Here is a 26,715-nt window from a genome sequence, read left to right on the forward strand (position 1 = left end):
GTAGGCTATTAAATCATATAAATAAAAAAACACCACATAGACATATAAACAATATTAAAAGCTTGATTTTTCATTTTCTTTTAGTGATTCCCCTTGCTCTCTACTTCTTTTATTAACTTATAAAGCTTCAAGTTTTGCTTGAGTTCCGCATACATCACCATAACAAGGCTGGCACATAGCAAAGTCCGTGAAGGCCTCCGCGATTCTTCTTCTCCAGTTCTTTCGGCAGTTAAGTTGAAGAAGTGGTGGGCTGTAGGCCATTTGCCTGCTGACTGATAAGTATCTGTTTGAAGACATTCACCTTTTTCCCTGCACGTCTGGCGAGCCACCATCAGGCTGTGTTTCATCATGCTCTTTGATCGCTGGCGCCACCCGAGGGTACAGAGATCAAACAACAGATAAGAGATAGACACTGAAGGGGAACAGTGCACACAGCTCAAAGACACAACACACTATCATACTTGCTTCCAAACAAACACAAGTTAAAGGAGCTGGGATAATGATATAGGCTGGCCAATTGGAGCACTAGTGCTCCTCCATTATATTTCTGATGGCCATTAAAGTACAAATTAAAACAAGATGCAAACTGTCAAATGGCCCTTTTTTTTATGAGTGTTAAGTTGAGTGTGTTGTGACATGACTAAAAATGGTCACTTCAGTAGAAAGCCTGACTGACATGTAAAATGACCTATGATGTGCCATTTAGGTGTAAGTTTATCTGCAAAAGATGACCACAATAAATACTGATTTAAATAATGGTTCATCAAAGATGTAGCCTACAGAAAATCCCAAACACCTGAAATGATGTTGAAATAAAGAAGTGCTTAAACTCTCATGAAAATATTACAATGCAAAACTTGGAACACTCCAAAAAATGCACTTCATTAGGTAGGTGAAATCTGACCATTTCTCGAAATGAACAGAATATAGTTCATATTTTTAACTCATAATTTATATACAAGGTAGGTTGAATTTATTTATATATATATTTTTTTATTTTTTTTGGTAATGAAATCTGACCTTGACGTGCTTAACAGGATAACTCATCATTTTAAATCATAATTTACATAAATATGCATATATGTAAGCTGGGTCAAAAGGAGAGACAAACACAAATGAGACTTTATTTTTTAATCTTAGCTTAACGGGATAACTTGTCATTTTAACTCATAATTTACATGACTATATATATATATATAGAAGCCGGGTTGGAAGGATAATCAAACACAAGTGAGATGCCACCAAAGACAAAACAAGAAATACATAGTTAGCACATTTCAGCACAGATCTTTTAAACTTGTCATTTGCAACAATCCCAAATCCCAAGCTTTGTATTTCTGCCATCTGTGGCCTGCTCCGCAGACATTGCTTGTTTACTAAACTCTCCCGTTCCCAGAATAAACCACTAAATCAAACCCTTTTGTTGTCAGAGATCTAAGGATTGACTTTGTTTTAGTCCAGTGATTGATGTTGGGCAAAATCTGTGCATGGCAGCAGTCAGGTCTTACTATGACTCTGTAGTGAACTACACTGCCCTCTGTTGGTCATTGCTAAATACCATGGTACCTACTGTATATAATACATGTTGTATAAGTTCAACGACATTACTATCCGCGACCATCACTGTACATGGTGTCAACATAGTAGTTTTTCTTATATGCGTGGTTAAAGTTTTTTCAATGTGTCATGACTACTTTAATCTGAATCTGAATGTTCCTTTGACCTCTTTAGCTGGATGCCTAAAGAGCAAAAAAAAAAAGTTTATTAACGTCCAATTATGTCCTATCTGTCTTCTACGACTAGAGAGAGCTGTGCTCTTTATTTTTGTATTTATTAATTATTAGTAATTATTTATTAGTAATTATTTTTGAATGCCAAGCCATTGCAATAATTTATTCCTGCAGGTTTTACAGTCCTAAAATATGTGCTTTAAGGGTGGTATTGTGGTAATTCCACTTTAAATGAATCATTTGAGTAGAAAGCCTTCTTAAACATTTAAAAAAATATCTACATTATCATGTAGCCTATTAATTAATTCATTATTTTCCATAGTAGATTACAAGTCAAAGCAAAGTGATCATTCACTAATTATTATGAGGCAGTGTGCTGAGCTTTGGGCCGTCGCCGTGAGAGCCTCGCTGTCTCTACAGATCAGTCTAACGTCTTTTCCAGCACTTCCGTCCCGGAGTCCATTATACTGGAGAAGCCGATGAGAAATAGGAAAGCAGTTTTACAGCAGAAGGCCACCTAATGAAGACAAACAGACCTTCTCCACACTGCTTGTATGTTATTTTGCGAGACGTCTCTGCAGATACAGAGAAAGATCAATGCCTGAGTAGTGACAGAGTAGATTATGGAGTATGCAGTGCCATTTGGTTCAGGACCATTATGACACAATACTACAGTCTGGCCTTCAACATCTAATGGAGGCTTGCTTGATGCACAGTTGGCTTTGATAAAAAAATATTAAATTGTAAATATACAAACAATATAAAGTCAATACATTTTAGTATCATATTAATATACTGTAGTTTGATAACTACATAAAAACATAACAAAAATATGGATTAAAGGGATAGTTCACCCAAAAATGAAAATTCTGTCAGTAATTACTCACCCTCATGTTGTTTCAACCCCGTAAGACCTTCGTTCATCTTCGGAACACAAATTAAGATATTTTTGATTAAATCTGAGCGCTGTCTCACTCCTCCATAGACTTCTAAGGGACTGAAACTTGCTGGCTCAGAAAAGTTATTAAAGAGATCGTTAATATAGTCCAAGTGACCACAGTGGCTTAATCTTAAGTTCATCAAGCGACGAGAATACTTTTTGTGCGCTAAAACAAACAAAAATAATGACTTTATTCCACTATTCATTTCCTTCTCTCTGGGCCTCGAGTGAGTTAACGTAGTGTTTTTGCGCAGCGCGTCACACACATGACCAGCGTCGGCCAATAGTGAGCCTACGTGTTGACGTGCAACACTGACGCGCTGCGCAAAAACACTACGTTAACTCACTGATAAACTTAAGATTAAGCCACTGTGGTCACTTGGACTATATTAACGATCTCTTTAATAACTTTTCTGGGCCAGCAAGTTTCAGTCCCTTAGAAGTCTATGGAGGAGTGAGACAGCGCTCAGATTTAATCAAAAATATCTTAATTTGTGTTCCGAAGATGAAAGAAGGTCTTACGGGGTTGGAACAACATGAGGGTGAGTAATTACTGACAGAATTTTCATTTTTTGGGTGAACTATCCCTTTAATTATAAATTATTTTTCCTCTTTGTCGCCATCTCTGTTCGAAATCTGCAATTGCAGTTATTCGCGGAATCATCAACTTTACGTGGGTTGTGCATCGGCACGGCACAGCGCGGATGAATCCAATGTTTTGAGGAGAATGTGCGGCTGTCAGTCACCGCGCCGGTGTGGATACTGTCATTCGGAATCACAGATTCTACTTTTTGGAAGTATGACCTTCTTATACTGTCTATGAGTATGACCAAATTACGAATTTTCACCGGAAAATTTCATCTGTAAGTAACATCCACTTTTGTTCTGACCAACTAAGGGAAAAAAGCATTGCAGTAAATTGCGCTGATTAAATCTAACAATCGCTCAACATATCACGTCAAACCGTGCAAATTATACTTTGTCCTCAAATTGTTAATGTTAACAACATCAGCATTGCGTGACTACATTTAATTTGTATTAGGGCTACCTGTAGTTCAGTTTCCATTTCTAATTTCTAATTAGCAACAAATTAATTTGCCTTACTGGTTCTCTTTGAAATACAAACACACGTGTAAGATGCATATTTAAAACTGGAATATAATCTAATTTTTACCTTTCAAAAGCCCTTCCGATATTTATCCTTGTTTTCACATGGGTCCGGTTGCAGTCTCTTTTTTTCTGAAGCCACTCCGAAGTCCGAAATCCGAAGTCTTTTGCATGTTACAACGGGTGAATCTTCAGTTGTCACTTGTGATTGTCGTATGAACCTTTCTGAATCCGCCATCAAATTGATAAGTTTAATTATATCAAGTGCTGTGAGAAAAGGCAATAAATCTCCACCTCCAACATCCTCACACGCAATATAGCCTAGCCGAGACTCCTTCTTTATGTACAGTCTATGGTACAGATACAGATGTGACGTAATGACGCAAAGACATGCTCGAATTTCCTGCGGAAATCCACCAGTACCACTGGAATTAAAAACAAGCTTACCGTTTTGAATCGAGCTAAGGCAAGCAGATCGTTTTGAACACTGGCTGGTTATGTACTTGCTCAAAAATTTATTTTTGGATAATTTTTAACCCAAAAAAGTTACGGACTGCAGCTTGTTTTGCCGGTCTCCTACAATCGGTTTACATGCATCCAAGGTAAAAAAAAAAAAAAAAAAAAAAAAAAAAATATATATATATATATATATATATATATATATATATATATATATATATATATATATATATATATTTTTTTTTTTTTTTTTTTTTTTTCATAGTATACACCGCAGCATCACCTCTTTTCTCAAAATGTCTGAAACTGTTTAATAAAGATTTCTCTAAACCCCTCCTTTCCGAAAGGTTACTATGCTCTGATTGGTCAGATGGCCTAGTTTGTTGTGATTGGTCTACCGCTTACAGCGCGTGTCGGAAACGAAACTGCCATTACCATATGTTACCCTGGATCACAAAACCAGTCACAAGTATTTGTGACAATAGCCAACAATAAATTGTATGGGTCCAAATTATCGATTTTTCTTTTTATGCCAAAAATCATTAGGATATTAAGTAAAGATCATGTTCCATGAAGATATTTTGTAAATTTCTTAACGTAAATATATAAAACATTTACTTTTGTGAGTGAATGCAGCACAATCGCAAACATAAATGGACAACTTTAAAGGAGATTTTCTCAATCTTTTGATTTTTTTGCACCCTCAGATTCCAGACTTTCAAAAAGTTGCATCTCGGCCAAATATTGTCCTATCCTAACAAACCATACATCAATGGAAAGCTTTCAGCATCAATTTATTCAGCTTTCAGAAGATGTATAAATCTCAATTTAAAAAAATTTACCCATGTGACTGGTTTTGTGGTCCAGGGTCACATATCTGAATTTCAGCTCCTGAATTTTCTCATCCTTTGGAAGTGGATTTGCCTTCGCAGAACCAAACTCTCAGCCCTCAGCTACAACTACTTTGAGGGTCAAAGTGGACGTTGTTCGTGGGCAGCCAATGAAGACCAAAGCATTATGAAAATGTGTTACAAGCACACTTAGGTTTGTGTGCGAGGAATTACTGACAACTTGTTTCAGGCAGTTCAGAATCAGTTCTTTCTTTTGGGAGACAATAACTCCATGTGCTGTACACTTTAATTTTTTAAACTTTGCAGACCGTTCACATTCACAAACAATTATACCACACACTAAATGAAAGGTAATATCCGGAAAAAGCATAATAGGGGCAGCCCGCAACAAAACCTAAAAATGTCTCAGTTCCCTCCATCAATGTAAGATTTAGTGTTATTGTCAACTGTATGATCTCTTAGAAACATCTCTCTTTAACAACCTGCATGAATTGAGATGTTATTTATGACTGTAGCATAAAAGGTGCCCTGAATTTGAATACTTATGAACGAACCACTAAAGAACTAACAAATGAATGAACCACCAAAAAATGATTAATCAAAGTCAGCCCTTAATCCAACATGCGTCCATCAGCTGTCTTCAGAGACATAAAAGCCTTAGAAAGATCTTAGCTGTATCATTCACAATAAATGGATCAGCCCAATAAATGAACACACATGAGAATAGTCTTTCACAGCTGCTTTTTCTTCTGTCGAACAGATACACACTCAGCCTCATTATATGCCTTCATTCCGCACAACTGATATGAGTCACCAGGTAAGTCGCCTCGTTGTCTGATCTCTTCTAACCTCTTCAAATACAGGTGTTTTTTTTTTTTTTTTGGCCTAAACTTTCGCAATTCACTCTCCTACTGAGACAAAGAAACCACAGAGGAAAATAAAAGAGAAAGAAACGATTGTTAAAACCGGATGTTAATGTCAGAATGCAGTGGGTAATTGCTTTGGCATTTAAATAAGAAGGGACCTTCTGGATTGCATGCCGTTCTCTATAGGAACACCACTACTATTAAAAATCAAATAATGGCACCAGGAAGACCAACTAAACAAGAACACTATGAGCATGCTGCAAAAATGTCATTTTCTTAATCAGTATTTTTCTTTTTTCTTTTTTAGTGGTAGCCTTTAAGATGTTCTGAAAAATATATTATCAGTCTTTGCCATTTTAATTATCAATATTTGGTAACACTTTAGTTTAGCAATTCTCACTATTGCTTATTAGCATGCATATTACTAGGATATTAGCTGTTTATTAGTACTTATAAAGCACATATTAATGCTTTATATTCTATATCCCTTAATCCTATACCTGAATGTAACAACTACCTCACTAACTATTATTAAGCAGTAAATAGGAGTTTATTGAGGCAAACGTTGTCGTTACTAGTTAGTTAATAGTGAGCATTGGACCCTTAACTATAGTGTTATGACCCAATATATATATATATATATATATATATATATATATATATATATATATATATATATATATATATATATATATATATATTATCTAAATAGCTTTACAATTAACAAAGAGTAATTACAATATTTCCAAAAAGTCACTTGAATTAAAAAAAATATAATTATAATTTTAAATAAGCCAATATATAAAAATGCAACCTTATGTCAAGAGCAATGACTCCTCTTATATTTTGCATTATATATGGATCTATATTTACAACAATTTTCATTATTTGTGGAGGACTGATGTTAAATCAAAGATTTATTGCATTCTACACGTTTTAGCAGCTGGTTGCTGTGCACTGGCATCATGGAAACTGTGGGTGTCAGCAGAGGTACATTAAAGCTGTTCAAAACCAGAACAAGACTTACTTGTCAAACATTTGACACCATTAAAAAAAATACTGTTGGCAAATGTGATTTGTTTTAAAATGCTAAGCAACTCTCTGAAGTAATTTTCCCTGGTAATTTTCCTGATGAAAAGGAGACATAAAAAGGCCTGTTATATTCAAATACTACAGGACACAACTAATTTTCCATTACAATATAACCAAAGCCACATGTGCAAGGAAAAGAGGCTTCCTTTTTTCCAGATGGTAAGCAGAACATAGGCTACAAAAAAAAAAAAAAAAAAATCAATTGGCTTTAATGCATCTATTGATTTTTCAATGCAGCAATATTGACACATGCTTAATGTGGGATATTGTCTGCAGAGACGGATTCCTTGCACTGTGGATAGAGGCATGTTTAACTAAACCAAATGTTAAACTGTCACTGTTAAACACCACATCTGCAATGTCACATTAATGGATAACTTGAACATGTATCGAAGCCAGAACAATCCACTGACCGATGAAGTCTGCTTTAAAAAAACTTGTTATGTTTAAGATGACCTTCAAGCTTAATGCTGAATTACCCTTGAAATAAAGAAAAGTTTAATTAAAAATAAAGCTTTTACCATTAAAACTCATTACATCTTGCTACTATGAGATGTTATGGAACTGATATTTTCAACTGTGCCTGTGATGTCTCATGAGCAGATCCAGAGCAATTTCTGCATGCTGGTCTGCACAAAACTTTGAAAAGCCAAAGGCGGTATGATCTATACTGCATGTGGTTTTTGAATGTTTTTTTGCTTTTTAGCAAACCTAACCTGGAATGACATTGTGGAGTGGTTTCAGTGGTTGACTGGGATCATGTTTTAGGGGGGATACAAGATAATTCCAGAGAACCTGATCAAGGCAAAGAATTCACTTTGTGAATTTCAGATCACCATCACATGGTACCGGTAAGTTTCCTATATCCTATATTAAATGAATTATATTTTGAATGACCATAGGATTTTTTCCCTCCAAACACTCCGGCTTTAAAGCATGATATAAGCATTTGCATAAATATTTACATTAATTAAGTATTCTGTCCACACCATTGGTTATAAATAAAGCTGGTTTAAAAGAATAGTTTTTAAATGAATTGTTTTCAGTGACTTTTAGATTGTAGCTGATATGTCAGTTGTAAAGTCATTCAGATCTAATAAAAATGGCAGAGACAGTTTGATAATTGTTTTCAGGACAGCTAAACTTGAAGGCTACCACAATTTTGTTTCTTAAATCATTTATCTTATTTAAGGATGAATACACATACTGGAGAGAAACTTTAAAATACAGATCAAGACCTTTTTCTTTTCTTTTGCAGTGTTCTCAGGTTTTTCCTGTAGCTGGTCTTCGTGATGCCATAATTAAATGTTTTACTGCTGCAGCTTCTCAGTTTATTATTGTGCAATATAAAAAGCAAAGCATGCAGATGTAACACGGTTAATGTAGCGTGTTTGCCAACCATTTTATCATTAGTAGGGAAAGTTGACCTTAAAAGTTTTGAATTTCTGTCTATAACTTCTATAACTTTCTTTAGTGAAACAAAGTAATCGGTAGCCATTTAATCTCGTTTCATCTTTATCCATACAATGGAGTTGCTGAAGACATTATGCCTAAAAGCTCCTATGCAACGACATGAGGTTGAGTAGGCTAAATGATGACGAGATGTTCATTTTTGAGTGAGACAATGTGACATCCGCATAAAAATATCGTTTGCGTAGTGGCCTGTATGAAGGCAGTTTTCTGGTACAAAATTCATTTATTTCATTGGTGTATCGCGGCACAGCGCCACGACGGTTCTTCGTGCTGAATGGCTCAAACGAGTGTTCGTTATTGAAAACCAGGGACAGGATTGGCTAACCTCCTGTCAACGTTTTTCCGTTTGTGTTTGTCAACGGTCCAGGCTGTGCGTGATCTCATTGGCTCCTGTCAGTGGTTTGCTTGCAGCGGATTGGCTGAAAGGGTCGCGCGTGTGACCCGCCTTGTTCTACCTGTCTCGCTATGAGAGGCTGAGAGATTCTTCCTGCTGTGTATAGAACAGAACCGCCCTGTTCACCCCCCTCCCCCGCCCCCCTACCAGTGGATCTCGTGTGCCGGTTAGCATGCCACTCAGACGCGGAATCTGCTGCAAATAAATCCAAATTATTAATACACAACGCCAAATTCTTGCAGTTGGAGCAAAGGCCTGGTTGCGCAGAAATATTGGCGCCGAGGAGGGAGCGGGTTGGCGGAAAGAGGGGTGCGTGGCGGTGGGAAGTGCTTTCCTAACCAAATCCTCCAGAACATGGCGGAGCACCACACTGCCTCCGACTGTAAGCACAAAGCGAGCTCCAACTCCGGAGGTTCGGTCTCGGGCAACGGACGGCCCAACTCCCCGGCTGGATGCAGCGGCGGAGGCCTGTCCGGGGGACTGACGCAGCCGGCGGGATGGCAGTCTTTGCTGTCGTTCACCATTCTCTTTCTGGCCTGGTTGGCAGGGTTCAGCTCTCGACTTTTCGCAGTTATTCGCTTCGAGAGCATCATTCACGAGTTTGACCCTTGGTGAGTATAAAGGCGGGCGGGTTGTGGCGCATTTAGAATCTGACGTTTGGGGATGTAATGCACGATTAATCTCGCCGCGAATGAAATGTACGTGCGTGATGCACTGAACTGCTGCGATCCTTCATTCATAATTGTCTCAGGAAGCGTTTTGTCTCTGTGCGGTACCGTCCATGCTTGACAATTTTGACACGTAACCGCATGGCAGTTGCCCTCCATCTTATTATAATTCACGATAAACGAAATTGATTGTGATTGCGTTAGCGCCATGCTATTCTAATTTAGCACGACTTTTGATTACTGTCTGTTGAGATATAATGAATACTACGTCGAGGTGTCCTAAAAAAATCCAAATCAGAAAATTATTAATAAATATGATGTCAAAAATCGTTTTCATCCGTTTTTGTGGCAAGTCGTTTTACCATTTCTATTCCTTAACATACTAGTAATTTATTTTTGTTACCATTTCTTTTTGTTAATTACTAGTAGACAATTCAATAGTGTCTAAAAGCTAACTAACATCATTAGTTGTGTTAGGCTATCTATTTATTAGTTATTTGCTATTGCACATTCATTACATACTATAATATCCAGTCCTTGGCTACTAGTCAGTGATATAGTGACTAATTACAATTGGAGTACACAATTACTAGTGTCTATTCAATTAGTACTAGGAAAACTTGAAAATGTAAAGTACTTAGAATAAGTTATGTATTCAAAGTAAGTTCCTGATGATTAGTGGAAGTGGTAAAACTGGAATGGGTACTACTAGTCAGAAGTGAATATCTGAACCACACATTGCTGAAGTGTCCAATCACAAGTGTGCACTAACCAGTAACAGTAAAATAGTTAGCCTACTTTTCACTGTTTGGAAAATTATTAGAAACATGAATAATATATTGGGAAATTCAAGATATTACTCACTATTGGACCACAGTTACTTAATATGGATGACTGTTTTTACTATTGATTATTGTTAATCACTTTATGTTTATCACTTAATCACTTTTTTGCTCATCAGCCACTGTGACTAGTGGTTTTCCAAAGTTACAAGCCACTCAGCATTTTCACTTGCCACAATTTCGATACCATGGGGAAGTAGAAGATATATTTTATATTATCTCATAATTTGGCAGCAGGTTAACTTAAAGACCTGACGCACAAAACCATTTTACTGTTACGTGTGCCTTTTCTTTCTTAATCTCAACTGTTTACGTTCACTTAAAACATAGGCTAACTGACTGTTTATGTGAATAAACAGCAAGTTTGACATTATTGTGTGTGTATCTGACTGTTTAAGCACAATAAGCAGCGAAAAATAACTAAATTTAGTACTGAGAGGCGGCTTTATGTGCGCACTTTGTGTGAGCACAAAATTATACGAAATCCGAAATTACCGCTTGTAATTAAAATAAGTTTTAGTGACAAAATCTATGTTCAGTTTAAAGAAATTAGTGTTAAAATGGCTTGGCGTGCAGTATTATCACCTCCTGATACTATTAATGTGGTTTATTCATAAAAATCTGTTTCATAACAATGTCAGATTTTTAGATAAATGGAATTCTTTTGATCTGCAGAGCTGTCAAATGCAAGCTCTTAACTTTGCTTTAGAGATGATGGTGTATTTTTAGCACTTAAATGTTTAATCCATTCATGAATCATAGGTTTGAACTAAACCCCTTGTGCAGTAATTATATCCAATTGAGATACAAAAGCATTTACTTCCTGTTCTTCAACATATAGACACATACTGTCAATAATTTCCTTATGTCCTCAGTTATGAGCAGTGAAGACATACCTGTTTATTAAACTGTTATATTTAGTCTCAATGTGGTAAATAAGGCTGGATTAATTTAGGTCAACTTTTGATTTTATCATAATCGGAAACTTCATAGTCACACTTCCGACCATGACAGATTCTTTAAACAAATGAATGGTATAATCAGGCATGTTAAATTGCATTTCAGCAGTTCTGCTACACTTCTTCATAAGAGAATAACAGCAGGAACATCCTTTGACGGTATGATCCCAATTTTCATAGCTGCCAATATTGAGGGTGATGGTGCACTGCATTCATTAGTCTGAACGGAAGATCAAACAGTGTTATCTATGTGCTTAAACAAACAAATTCTTAACCTGCCTCCTAGGCTAAAATTAATGATATTCAACGGTAGAACATCCTCATGCAAAGCAGGTGAACATGCTATTTTTTGTTGTTGTATGCCGGTCCTGGTTTCCTCTTAGGTTCTGAAAAGCTTGGTCATTACTAGTGATGCACTTGAAAATATTTGACCGTAACGGTATAAAAATACATTTGATTTCAGGTTGAAATCATTGACCGAAACAATGACATTTAATGAGCATTCTGTGGTGATGCGTTTTGACTGTCAGTGTCTATTTTGTGCACACAACGTGGATTAGCTGGTAAACATGTCAGCGGTGTGGACACACTTCACCGTGACCAAAAATGATGCTAGAGTAGAAATGTCAAATTTGTTCACCTGAAATAAATATTGCGAGGTGGCTCGTTGTACATATATATATCTCTTTCAGATCATACACACATCAGTTAATATATAAACATTACAGAGCATTCATTAGACACTACAATAAAAAAATTGGAGAACAGCATCTAGAGCATGTGAAAAAAATGTAAAGTATTGTAATCGCAACTTAATAAGGTGACTATTGTATTCTGTATGTTCTGCAAGTATAGTATTGGATATTGTATAGTTGAATTTCTGTATTTTCAGCAGTAGTCCAACTGCAGAAGCCAGAAATGTTACAGTACACTCAAAAAACAAATAAAAAATTGCGTCAATGAGAGATTCAAGAATTGCAAATGGTGTCTAACTACCTGACCTTATTTAAGGATTTGACAAAAGAGTGATTTATCTGACAAATATGTTTATGCCACTGAGCATTTGCTTCAGAGAATGGGCTTTAGTATTTTAGCTATTGAGAACTATACTAGCACGTTAACCACATCCATGAGCAGAACATGTTGGGCCAGACAGCATCTTTGTAGGGAGTAGGTTTTACAGTCCTCCTGATACAGTATAATATTGCAGTCCAGTAGGAACGCCTACTAGCAAACAACAGCACAGAGAATATGCCATTTAATGTGAACTATATGTGTGAACACCCCTTAAAGCACATGTTCTCATTGGCTCAGGGTTTCATTGACTAATGGAGTAAGTGGGTATATGACTATATAAGCACCACTTGCATGAGTAGATTTAATTAGCTAACAGATCATTGCTGTTTGCTAATGACCTTTCTGAATTTTATTGGTATAGTTTTCGAAACCATTTACATACGATGGGTCCGCCAACCGTACCTGTCATTAGCCCATTTACATTCAGAACGTTCATAAAACACTGCATATTCTGAATCTGAAATTGGCAAATCTGCTGGCATTTGTTAATGGTGAAGGTGTGTGTTTTTTATTTATTTTTTATTTTTTTATTTTTCAATGTTAAAATCATTTCTCCTGTCCTTGCTTGTTTGGAAAAAAAATAATTATTTTATTCCTTTTACATTTATGTGATTTGTTATAAATGTAGAAATATGGGAATAGGCATGCATAACGTTTTTCTATGCTATGTATGAAAGATATATATATATATATTTTTTTTTTTTTTTTGGCTTGTCAATTGGATTTTGTAATGTCTGCCAATCCTTGTCTAGTCTTTTCTGCCTTTTGTAGAATTGCGGAGCATTCAAGTGGTCTAATGTAACCCACTGATTGCATTTTTTAGATTTATATCTGTTTGTTCATGCCATTTATTTTGCTGTGAATAAGACATTGGATTGTTGGGATTTATAGTGTTTACCTTTTGTTTGCTTGCACACATGCGACTGTCCTCTCAAGTGTGGCATTGACACCTCTCAGGCTATTGTATGCTCTCGTTCAGTAATCTACTTTGACATGCAGGAGGAGTTTTTCTTTTCTTGCTGGCAGGCGCGCATTGGCTCAGATTGATTTTCCAGCTCTGTTAGTCATATGAATGTTGAGAAGCTTTTAACCGCAAGTGAGTGCTCAAGTCCCTTTGTAGAGGTTGGGATGGAGGTCCCTCTGGGTTATTGGTTTCCTGGGCACAGATTGGGCCTAGTCTTGGATTTGAGCGCGCTAACACTGGCCATATCTTTGGAGTCTGGACAAACATGTAAGAATGCATCTAGAACTTTACATTTGAGATTTGCAGGCTTTTGAAACTTGGTTTTACCTGCAGTTGCATCAGGTTTGGTTCGGTCTGGTCTGAATGCTGGTTTCTAATACTGAAGGAAAGTATATTCATCCTGTTCCTGTAAATAACACCAATTAAAAAGGTTTGGACTGACTGAGCTCCGTAAATGGTTGGAAATTGTAATAACTCTGAGAGCACCTTACTTTCAAATGCTTTCAAGCGGCTTTTCCCTGTGTTTCCAGCCAGGGGCTTCATTGATTTGAGAGCTCAAATGAGTAATTGTTTCATGTCCAGATAATTTCAGTGCAACACACACACACTTGGTTCTCTGGGTGTCTCATTTAGATCCAGCACACTGCCCCGAGCCTGCTCTGTCCTTTCTCATTTTTGGATGCTGGAGTGTTGCGTTTCCTGTTCTGCTTTTCTACTCTTAATTCCTCTAGTGTATTTTCTGTCTATCGTTTTTCTCTCTCTTGCTTTAGCTTGTGCACTTCTTTCAACCCTCTCTAAGGCAAATAACACAGCCTGCTGTTAGGGCTGGATTGAAAGTTGAAATGTCGACTGGTAGATATTTTTGTGCTGTATCTTGTGGTAGGCATACTTTTGCTGCTATCAGTGGGCGGGAACTATTTATGTTATTTGCATGCAACAAAGAATCAGACTGTTGTGAAAAATTACAGAGGAGGACCTGGACAAGTTAGATGACAGATGTACTTATGGCATCACAAGGCATATGTTATTATATATTCAGGGCTTGGCATTTATTTATTTGTTGTTTATTACAACAAGCCATTTATTTTAACAAGCCAAACTTGCCTTAAAAAATAACATCTGTAGCCATTTGAAATTGGAGGTAAACACTGCATTTTAATCATGATCTAAACAAAGATGCTACACACGTAGAATGAGAAGTTGTTTATTATTTAAATTAGATTGCACAATTTCAAGACTTTGAGCAAATACAGAATGGTCTGACTTTGTGAAATTGTTACATAAGACAGACCTGCACAAAAAAAAGATGGACTGAATCAAAATGCAATTTCACTCTCTGACAGAAGGTGGCGCTTATGGAAAATAAGCTTTTCTTTGGGTACCACTGTAAACAAAGCAGCATCTGCGCTTATAAACACTACTATATACGGAGGTAAGAGGAAAAGAAAATCCCATCAAAACTATTCTGAAGGCAGTCAGTTCTCTTTAGAGACAAATTCATATAAGCCTATGTTCCTATGTTTCAAGCACATCGAACAGTGATCTTGCTGTGCCTGGTATTTTCTCTGCTGTGCATCTGCGCTTTCCTCTTTGCGTCAGTCTTCAGCATGTCCAGTCTCTGGCCTGTGTTAACGTCCTGTTAACAGACTTCTTAATATTTTCACACAAATGACATTTCGGGAAATGATTGCAATGCAGTTTGTGTGCAAGTCCAGAATAGAGCAAAAATTAAACCAAAAACTGGCCTGTTGCCGATCATGTGTTTGGAGCACAAACAGGCCGTTTCTGATTTATGGCCGGTCGATTGATGCATCTCTAGAAAAAAAGGTCGCACCACATCAATTGTTTGCACTCGCACAAATGCTCCCACATAAATTGAGTTGCACTACATAGTTCGAATTACAGGGGGTAATTACAGGGACAGAAATATCAGTTTTGGGGGGGGTCAGAATTTTTCTGATATTGTGAAAAAATATAATTACAGTTACAATACAAGTCAACTCCTATTTTCAGTGTAGGAACAATTTAATGTAAAGCGATTTCAGCGATTTGCCAAAAATTGTCCTTCCGGTTTGTCACAAGTTTCGGAAAGTTTTTTTCGAGTATGGGCATGTGTGACGTCAGATGTAGCGGAATTTCCTTATACGGGTCCTAAGGGCACTTCTCCGGTAAGATCGCGGGCGCGCGCGCACTCGTACACCAGAGCGAGAGAGCGAAAGCAGTACCTCATCTAAGCGCTCTGCTCGGCTTTAGGGAAGTCAGTGTCACCAAAGAAGTGGGTTTTTGGTTGCCAGGGCAAGACAAACCTGCACAGATTCCCAAAGAACCCAGTGTTAAGGGAATAGTGGATGCAGTTTGTTTTTCCGGGGCAAAAACGAGTTGAGCAAGACTGTTTCCCTGCATTTCGACGATGATTGTTTTATAAACAAAGCCCAGATCAACGGATTTGCAGATCGTCTAATGCTTAAGGATCGAGCAGTCACAATGATAAAGGTCCGCAGTCGTGCGTTGGAACCGCAGGCGGTGAGTAAAACTGTTGAACAAATGTCTCTGTGTGTTGTTAACGTTACTAGCTCGGCGCGTTAGCACAGCTTTAGCACATCGCCCACACGGCCCGCCCCCAGCCGCTCGTTTTTTTTCCGGAAAGACTCGGTACAGTCTATCTTTCACTTATAAATATAATAAAACTAAAGACTTTTTGGAGATATGAACGATGCAATACTACTCTATAGGTACTCAAGATTAACAGGAGATTGAGTGAAAATGAGCATTTCACCCCCCCTTTAACATGTACAAAATTTTCTTCCGGGTGGGCATGCCCTCGGACCCCCCTAGAGGTACCAAGCTCCACCAACAAAAAAATGTGGGGAACACATTAGGCTATATGATGATTTACAAAAATATACATATTTAATTATCTTATTAAAATACATTATTATGATTTTACCACCTCCGCCTCATTTTGAGCCAGGAAAAACCCTGAAATAGGCAATAGGCTTCTTGTAAAGGTATTACTTTTACTAGTAATTAGAATGGTATTTCAGTGCACTTAACTTCTAACTTTTGGGAGTTGATCAAAACAGTTCTCTTTTGGATATATAATAATGAGATATTCTGTAGCCTACTGATTATCAGTTTGTCGCATGTTTAGGCCTTGTATGTGTGTTGCACAACACATGTTGCACATGTAGTGGACCATGATGGTCATAGAAGAAGTGAAGGAGCAGTACCCCACAATTATAGTGGGGTAATTCGCACTCTGGTTGCACAGATTCAATTTTGGGAGCGTATCATTTCGAGCCCTGTATATTTATTGGTTATTTTACATCGGCTTTGAAAATGGCTAATTTAAAACAGAATTTAAAGTTTTATATATACTAAAATTAGTTTTTGCCATAATGTGAGACTTTTAATTTACTGATTATCAGTTGTTTTTTCTATAATAAAAGGAGAAAATATTCACATTCTTATTATGGTTACTTAAATATGATTATTTAAAAAATATGTAATATTTTAATTAAAAAAACAATGTGTATAAGTTTATTTAACATAAACAAAATATTATCTGCCAAAAAAGCTATATTTATAAATGTCTGTATTTATAAATATATTGTGTGAGTTAGAATCTCATTGCAGTATTGAGGTAAAATATTGCCTTTTTTTGAAAGACCCCCCCCCCAATCATATTACCCACATCTAACCCTTATGTTCTGTTTGCACAACAGAAATAAGGGCAACAATGCAAAGCTCATATTTCTGTTTTTACCTTCCCCTGTTTTCTTTGAATCTTTATCTCCCTCTCCGCTCTCTCTATCCATATGGCATTATCCATCCACCCTTGTGTTAATTGAGCTTTCATCCTGTATCTCCCTGACCGTGGCTGCGTTGTCTGTGACGGGCATCCTGATCTGAAGAAGCATTTGAGTGCCACTTATCTCTGAGCTGCCTGTGGAGTTGAGCTGCTCTCTTGTATATCTGAATGAGATTCTACTTTTATTGGAAGATTTGAGGAGAAGTATAATGTTTCAGGGACCACAGGGCTCTTGTTGCCTCTGCCTGGCCTTGAATATAAGTCGTCCGATTAATTAGTCTCCAGAAGGAGAAAAGGAAGCCAGGCACAGCTCATCTTTTTACTGTGCTTAGTGTAACCTTTTCCAAATATTCTTAAAGAATAGTGAGAAGTCACGTGTTAATTAGGGTGGTTTAAAATTGCAACAGGTATTGTGGTGGTTAGGGTTCTGTCTAACGTTTCCGGTTCCATTAAAATTATTAAACGACTAATAAAAAAATAGTAGTAAGGAATAGGGTTGTGTATCGTTTGAATTTTAGCGATCCTCATCGATTCCTAATTTAAATTCCAATAAGGTAAAAAAATAACTTGGATATCATTCACATTTATTTGTCTTCTTGCAAAACAATCAATGTAGCTGATTATCATGAACAAATCAATAGGCTAAAAACTTTTTTCTATGGTTTAAAGATACCATAGCAAAAACAACTAGCCTAACTAATATAAATTTAAAGCATTATTAAAGACAAGTAAAAAAAAAAAAGAATAAACAGAGTTTTAAGATTTTCAGGTTCAGAAACGAATCAATGACTCGCACGCTGTTTTCTGCGCTGCACGCATGTGTAACAGTGTAGGATTAAAATAACTTTTTCTGTGAACGCACTTTGGATGTGCGTGCAGCACGGAAAATAGCGTGTGAGACTTTTGTACTTGAATGGTTTAAATCGCATTAAAATGCCCACACAGGAACCGATAAGCGAAATCGAAAAGCACGTTTCTTACTGAATCACCAGTTCTTGGAAATTTGGAACCGGTTCTAAAATGGAACCGGTTCTCGATACCCATCCCTTTAGCTGTCTGATGCCACTGCAACTCAATCCAGGTATGGGACCTCTTCGTATTTGTCTATTAGCCAGCTCATGAATATTACTACTTCCTGCTCACCTGAATGGAGAATGTCTTTAACATTTCTGTGTTTGGCAGCCTGAATCAGAGTCATGGTAAGATGACTTTAATGTTTTTTCCTTTGAATAGTCAGAACTGATTGTGGTCTTTGTAGTATTAGAAATGGAGGGGTGGACGATATAAAGGAAAGGAAAATGTCCTCCTCCTCCTTACACAGAGAACAGTCTAAACAATAACCACAGTAATTTCAGAGTCTCTATCTCAATCCTTTTTCAGATTCCTTTTTCTTCTGATTCCTTGGCTGAAGACTATTTGTTTGGAACTCGATTTTGAGGTTTTGTGAAAAATCTACTATTTCGAACTCCTCTTAGACCATTGCTCTGATTTTCACGAAAATATAATCGGATCATCTTTAGACCATGGGGAAAAAAACATGGAATTCAAGTTGAGTCGTCAAAGCGTTCTTGATTAATGTGTGAACGAATTCGACGAAGAGCACACCAAAATGGATGTGAGGCTATATCTCTGTCCACGCTTGGTGTGTTATGACAACCATGACCTTTGATCAAATCATCTTTAGCCCATGTGGCAATTTTATGGATTTTCGTATACAGCATTAATGAATTTGCTGGTATAATGCCAAACTGAATCTAAGGCTGTATCTCTGGAAAGATTAGACATAGGCTAGACCAAATTTTGTGTGTAATTGCCACCCAACACTGACTCCACTAGATAATTTTGGTGTCGTCGCCACCTACTGGTCAAAAGTAATAAGCAATTGTGTCACGTTGATTATTTCTGGTCTTTCAGCCATTTTGCTTATCCAAAAGTCTCCAAATGTCTACTTATTTTTGCACTTGGTCTGATGCTCTCTGCCTTTATTTTTTTATTTTTTTTTAGCTCTTCATTCTGCCTCTGTGACGCTTGGCCCCTTAAAGGGTTAGTTCACCCAAAAATGATAATTACCACTTTCAAGGCTTTAAAATAGTCCATGTGATTACAGTGGTTCAACCTTAATGTTATAAAGTGACAAGAATATCTTTTCTGCGCAAAAAACAACAACAAAAATAGACTTGATTCAACAATTTCTGCCGTGTCAGCCTCAGACGAAATAAAATTTTTGGGTTTATTTGAATTGCTTGGGTTTATTTAATTGCTACTTACAGCAATATTTTTTTAATAAATTATGATTTATTATTATTATTATTATTATACATTTATATAATATAAAATAATGTTTTTATCATTTAATATTGTCTAATTTTAAAGTTTTTCTGTTTGGCATATTGTTAATTCAAACAAAAAGAGGCTTTTATAATTTTATTTGATTTATCTTTTATAATTTTCAGCTATTATGGCTTAACCTAATAAATTTATTGTTAGATATGTTTGTAAAGAATTTGATATAAAAAAAAAAAGAGATACAAATCCTTATTCTGAAGAAAAAAAAATGATGCAGAAAAAGAATCCATTTTGTGATGAAGCTGGTGAACATTTTGGCATAGCAAGTATAAATCTGAACTACTTGGCCAGCAGAAACAATCTTTGTTGAGCCCCTGCTTTATCCTTAACTGGTATATCGCCCACACATAAATGGAAGTAAGGTTTTAGTTTCTTCTTTGCTTCTGTAGCTGGGCTAGTTGTGTCTGCAGCCTTCTCCCACTCAAATTTCATTCATGCAGTGTCATCTCTGCTTGTGGTCAAAGTGGAGCAGTTAACACGGTCCAATTGACTGTGAAAACATGATTATGGGGGCAGTACTTGTTTATTTCTTCATACTGTTGGAGTCTTTCACCTTAGCTTTCCCTGCTTATTGAAAACCTGCATGTGGTCCATGAGGTCGCTTGCAGTGTAGCCTAATGATCCACCCTGCCCATTTCTTATGATAGTTCACAGCTGTACAAACTGTACAAAATGGATTTATAATGCTCAAACTTTTTTTTTTTTTTTTTTTTTTTTGTGGCAAGAAATGTTATCAAATCAAGTTATATATTAAGGTCTCCTTCCATTTATGTTGTTGTTTTGGGGTTGGGGAAAAAAGCAACCTTTGTTTTTATATTTCAAATATTTTGAAGGTGTATGATTTCTTTTTCATAACTAGACTGAAATTTTACGTTTTTTACTGAGGTCTAAATCTTACCAAGTTTTCATTTGCAAATCCATTAATCTGAGCAAATCTTATTGTCTTTTCAAATAGTCTTTTCTTTACAAAGAATCAGTTCACAAATCTGAATGAGTTCAGTTTGATTTAAATTGCAGTCTTTACACAGGTTTATTATATTATGTTATTATATTATATACCTGGTGTAAACAAGGTGTTGGCAAACTTTGTGTTTGCCAGTCATTTTGAATTTAATTCTTTGTTCTTTTGACATGAGAAGGTCCTTGTTTTTCTGCGCCAGATAATTATCGTTGACAATGATGCATAGATGTGGGATCATTAGCCATCTTCAGAGGAGTATTACAGAAAAATCTAGTTCAGGAAAAACGTATCAGTCTTTGTGTCTAGTTAATAAAATGTACGATTTAAAGCCGCACTGATTGCCTAATTATTGCAGACTGAGGTTTTCTAATCTGTCATCACACAGTGAAATGCAAAATATTAATTGCTATGGTTTTTCGGCCCACTTGGGTAAAGATATTTGCTCTGTGTGCGATACACAATACGTTGCAGGCGTCTTTGTGTGCTGAAACGGAATGGGTTTTAATTGGGATGTGCTCACTTAGCTGAGCAGCTTTGCATTCACAGCACAAGCTTTCCCCCTTGCCAATTACGGGCCCTCAGTTATTCCAAGAGCGTAGCTTTGATGTGCTTGTGTCAGGCGGGACGAACTCCTTGTCCTCATCCGGAAAACCTTCTGTATCGTTCCTCAAGGTCAATCAGTTCTTTTATGTTGGATTAAATCTCCAGGAAAGGAACACAAAGCAAGTGAGATGTGAATTTGGCATTTGCTGTTTGGTTTTCCTACTCCAATCAGCTATTGAAAAGATTAAAGGTTATGTAGTATGAGGCTTGATCAATGCTTAAATCATTCAGACAGATTGCTTTGACCAGAAGTGCTTGATGTGTGAATTTGGGTTCTTAAATATAGTCAGGCCTTTCATGAGTTTCTGAAGCACAATTTCCCCTTTTAAAAAGAACAATCTCCGAATTTTATACAGCTGACTGATCTTTTGATCCACCCTGCTCAGTTATGAAATCTTTTTCATCCTTTTTGTTTTTCTTTTAGAGAGTTTGAGTCAGTAGTGGAGCTATTGATGCACAAGAATGCACTTTTGACATTCTCATTGGTTGTGTTCTGAGCTTCAGACCATCTCATGCTTTTACTTGCTTGAATTTTGTAACCCTTTACAAGAAAGCTCCCATTAGTTAACGTTAATGCTTTAACTAACATTACAAATGGGCAATACATTTGTTATATATGCTATGTCATGTCCATTAAATGATATAAACGGATACAACTTTTGATTTTAATAATGTATTTGTTTGGGCTGTTGGAACGAATTCCGAAATTCGAATATAATTTGAATATTTAAAAAATCAATACTATTCGAATGCTGAAGTTCCTATTCGAATATTGCTTTATGTATATTTAAAAAAAAAAATGCAATCTTTCTCGCTTACACGCATGTGAAAATGAAATGCTTTTGTTTCGTCTGATGAACAATAACGTTTTTGAATCGTCACACAATTGTGCACGTTATCCACGCTGTATCATAACTATACAAAAATCGCGGAGAGCAATGTCTCCACGGAAACGGAGATCACCACTCCTGACAATTTGATTCCCAGTCCACACTACAACGTGAAAACGGAGTTTTCAAATGTATCCACTTTGGAGTGCGTTTACAAAAAAGCTTCGTTTTCATTAATAAAAACACCGTCTCAGTGTGAACGGAAGGCCAAAACAGAGAAAAATATACATTTTCAAACGAAAACGTTTACCAGCTGTCCGCCAAAAGGCGATAACAGACAAACTGACACGGTTTATCTGTGAAGATATAAGACCGATCAACATCACGCATTTGCATTGGCGATCCATAAGACTGTGTAATGTCGTAAATATTAATAATAGGATGAATTTGAGCATTTAATATTCGAATATTATTCGAATATTAAATAAAATAAGGAATGGAATTCGAATAGTATTATAGAGGAAGATTGACAGCCCTAGTATTTGTACATTTTGTAATCGACATTTAACTAAGATTAATAAATGCTTCAGAAGTATTTTTCAATGTTGAATCATGGTAACTAATGTAGTTAAATAATGTTAACAAATGAAATGTTAATACATCAATCATTAATCATATGCAGTACATAACTCTATAGTAAGTACATGTAATTAATGAATTACTCCGTACTTATTTGAGTAAGTACGATGTACCCACTTGACCTTAAAATAGTTTAACTGTCTCATTTTCACTAACATTGTAAAACACAAGAAAGTCCAAAGAATTCAATCTGATGGATTACATCTCAAGTGAATATGATGTATTGTGCTTTGTAAAGGTCAGAATTTATTTAAATTCATAAATATTTACAGATGTCACATTCTTAAATTGAGTATGCATTTTATATTTCAGTTGGACAGCAAAATGAAGTGGCTAGAGTTAGCCTAGCTGTGCAGTGACACCAACATAGGAATCCAATATCCAAAATTTCAAAATGTATAGAATTTTAATATTGTGATCATTTGATCACCATTGACATTAAAACAATTACTGGCTTATCGTATTGACTAGAATTTTTAAATCAGTGCAAAAAATACCCACTTTTGAAATCAAAGAGAATTTCCAGTCAGTTTTTAACAAAATTACAGGACATTTTTGAATTTTAGTCCTTATCTTTCACAGGGTTGAGGATTCTGCAAAGCACCAGCACTCCCTGACATATTTAATGCACACTGAGACAGCGCATCTCATTTTATAAACCATAACTCTTTTCCATATATTATTCAGCCATCAGACCTCTTTCTGCTGAGTTGCTCTGCCTGAAGCAGTCTTGCTTAGACAGACCCATTTTTAATGGAGCAGGTAAAAAGAGCAAACTTAGCTGAAGCCCCATCACTCCTCCATCAAAAATCCAACCTGGCTCTAACTTGCATTCTTCACTTTTTTTTTTAACGGAAGGATCCATGGATTCACAAAGCACCTGTATTGTAAGATGACACCTGGACTTTGATGACTGTTTTCCACTGGCTGTAATATGAAGAATGCTGAAGTGCTGTACAAATGTAGTGTACTTTCTCCATTGGGTGCTGACATGTTTTTGTTACCATTTTATGGATGATGGTACAGTCCTTGTTCTGTGTTTTGAGCTGTGAGTTTTGTATCTCATTGGTGGTTTTCTTGTATAAATGCTTGTACGGGCCATGACAAGCTTGTGGTGCGATTGAACCAGAATCTGATGTTAATGATTTAGAGATGTGTGTGTTTGTTTGGGCTATACTGATTGAGGTCAGATACATTGGCCCCACGGCCACCTTCAGAGCACATTAAGCATAAAAACCCTCTTTTAATTCTTTGAAGGGTGGAAGACTGCCTTATTAGATCACAGTAATTGGTTTTTTGAAGAGAAAAAAGGTTAGCGAAGGAACAAAAAACCCAAGGAACATCCACAGACTGCGTTTTTATCTCTGAGGCTACAGCTATTTTTGTCAACTAGAATGTGGAAGGGATGTGCAAAATGCAGTTTGTCTGAACGTCTCTTTGATTAATAAGGAGCCATGTGTAATAGGGAAAGTTTCATGTTAACCTGATCCAACATGTTGCTTGCATTCAAACAACACTAGATGCTACACAATGAAATGTAAAAAACAAGCAGCTTTGCACAATTTGGGCAGAATAGATGGTAAAGGATACGGTTCTGTCCCGAATGTATTTTGTAAAAAGTAAAAAAATTCTCCACCCAGATTGAGTTACTAAATCAGTATTCAATTGAACAAATTATTTTTTTGTACTTTGGAACAAAAAATATTGTGAAACATTGATTGTGCATTTCTAAATTGAATGGTTTTAGATATGTCACTAATCACCGTTTGGATCATGGTTGGGTTTTCTTAGGTTAATAGCTTTAATGCTAATTGGAGCTTCACCACTAATAATTTAGGCTACTTTTGGTCTAATAGGTGACTATCGTCATTCATCCCTACTAGAAAAATAAAAAACACTTAGTATGAAATGGAAATTCACTCTATCTACAGTATTTTATAAATGCATTATTGATCTTTTTGGGCAGGATTAATCCATGTATGTTCCTTAATCATTTTTATTTTATTGACCTCAACATTTTGATAAAATACAGGCTTATTTAATCATGTAGTCAGCTTAAACCCCACCTCTTCCTCTCAATCGATTACAAGCTTGCGGATCTGCCTCCATCCAGTCAACTGTTGCACACTATTGTACGTCACAATATGGAAGCTAAGAACCTCCAATACATCACAACTGTAAATGTTCTTTCAATGCTACTTGCAGAATTTTATTAAAATCCTTTGTTGATTTTTATTTTATTTTTAATTATTAGCTTCTGGTCACACAAGTTGACCTGGATGTAACACATTTGAGTTGTGCTTTATCCTGCATTTGTGTTTGTTTATACGGTGGAAAATTAAGGATGAGTTATGATTAGGATTGCTTAACAATCGTTTCTCAAAGATTGTCATCTTCCATCTTTGCAACTCTTTTCTTTTTCATTAGTAGCAGGCTCCTATCCGCTCCAGATTCCATACTCCTTGTAATTTCCTTGCCTGCACCCTGATTAAATTGATGAAGGTGATACAGGCGTAATGTCAGCCATCAAATTTAATATGACAAGCTTCCCAGCCTGACGACTCTGTATAAACGATTGCAATCATTTTTCCACAGCCTCTATCTTGAAGAAATGCATAGAGCAAATAGCAAAGTCTAAAATGTTTGACTTTTGGCCTCTGAGATGCACAAGATGTGATGGGGAGTAATCAGAAACCAACACTTGAGTCCAGGCTAGCCCCTCAGTCTCATTATGTCACGGTGAGACATTTCAGATTTAAAAACTCTTGCTCTGTTGTTGATTTTCTCTTTCTTTTTTTGGTCCCATAATTCCTTTATACCAGGTCTTAACGGCCACTTACATGGAGAGCGATTTGCAGATACAATGTGGCCAGAAGTCAATTGTTTCAAATAATAGTTGGAGTTTTGAAGCTGGAGACAGTGAAGCTTAAGCAATTTGTTGCCGCCATTGGATAATTCAGTCAAGTAAAAATGCCTTGTCAACCTCCCACAATATCGCCATCAGCGTAATCATTCCTTTATGCTACAAGGTTGAGCTCTTTCAGGCTGTACAGGCAATTATTTGATTCATCACTTGATTTCTTAACTCTGGTTATTCTATCTTTAGTTGTGTTTACCCAGCAACAAGTTAACACGACCTTGCCTTTACTGCAGGCTTTAATGAACTCCAAACCAGTCCGGATACCTTTAATTGCTTAAATCTGTTGTACTTTCTCCAAGTACCTTAGCGCTTCTTCTCAACTCTGGACTTAAGCCGTTCTGTCTACAAGAAACTTAAAAGTTTAAACAACCTTTATTTCTAGCATTTCCAGACACGCTTTAAGCAGCAATTTATGCCCTGGTCTCTGCAGTGGCTGTTAATAAATGTTAGGTTGCTGCATGGCATTGAATGGGACCTTTTCAAAGCTCTGCATGTATGTCCACACAGTGTGAAATTGAGTTTTATGAAGTGCGGAGTTCAAGAGTTGGCGGGAATGTTGAGCGGAACGTGTGTCACTGAGGTTAAACTGCAGATGAAAGAATTCCAGTTCACTGCTTGCATAAAGACATCTCAATTTATCCAGCTGATAATACAGTCACAAAATCTGATTCTCCTGCACATTGTCTGCTGAGATTACCCCACCTTAAAACGACACGGCTTAGTGTCGCCCTGGGTCATTTCCAGGTGACTTCTCACGTGATTCTGTATCCTGGCGCAGAGAATGCAGTCACGGAAACATTAGGGTGTTTCTTCAACTTTTATGTCACAATGGTTGATTTTTATTGAAAGATTAAAATTATAATAAATTATATGAAGGTTACATTACAGTCTTGCTTTTCTCCATTCCTTAATATATTTTTGCTACGTTTCAATGGCTTTGTTTCATCCTTGTTCCACATCAGAATTTGTCTGACTTCATATTGTTAGAATGGATTTTTATGTATTAATGCATGTTTAAAATTGAGTCACCTAAACAAATGTATAAATAAAAATAAAAATATATTAATATATATATATAGATATAAATACCTGTCCCACAGTTTGCTGCATTTCTGTAAGAGGTTAGTTTACCAAGGAGACAACAATGCCATTGAAATGATACTTGTGGTCACTACCTTTTTAA

At 36.4% G+C, this 26,715-nt stretch overlaps 1 protein-coding gene across 1 annotated transcript in view; it reads left to right on the top strand.

Moving 5' to 3' along the window:
- Window positions 1-8,995: 8,995 nt before the first annotated feature.
- Window positions 8,996-26,715, top strand: part of stt3b (STT3 oligosaccharyltransferase complex catalytic subunit B) — a 49,683-nt gene continuing 31,963 nt past the window's right edge. The window contains exon 1 of the mRNA XM_081389103.1: window positions 8,996-9,523. Coding sequence (XP_081245229.1) covers window positions 9,267-9,523 — 257 coding nt within the window. The 5' untranslated portion in view covers window positions 8,996-9,266. The remainder of the gene's footprint in view (window positions 9,524-26,715) is intronic.

This window comes from Scardinius erythrophthalmus (genome assembly GCF_964197995.2).
Source record: "Scardinius erythrophthalmus genome assembly, chromosome: 16".
NCBI classification, from domain to species: Eukaryota; Metazoa; Chordata; class Actinopteri; order Cypriniformes; family Leuciscidae; genus Scardinius; species Scardinius erythrophthalmus.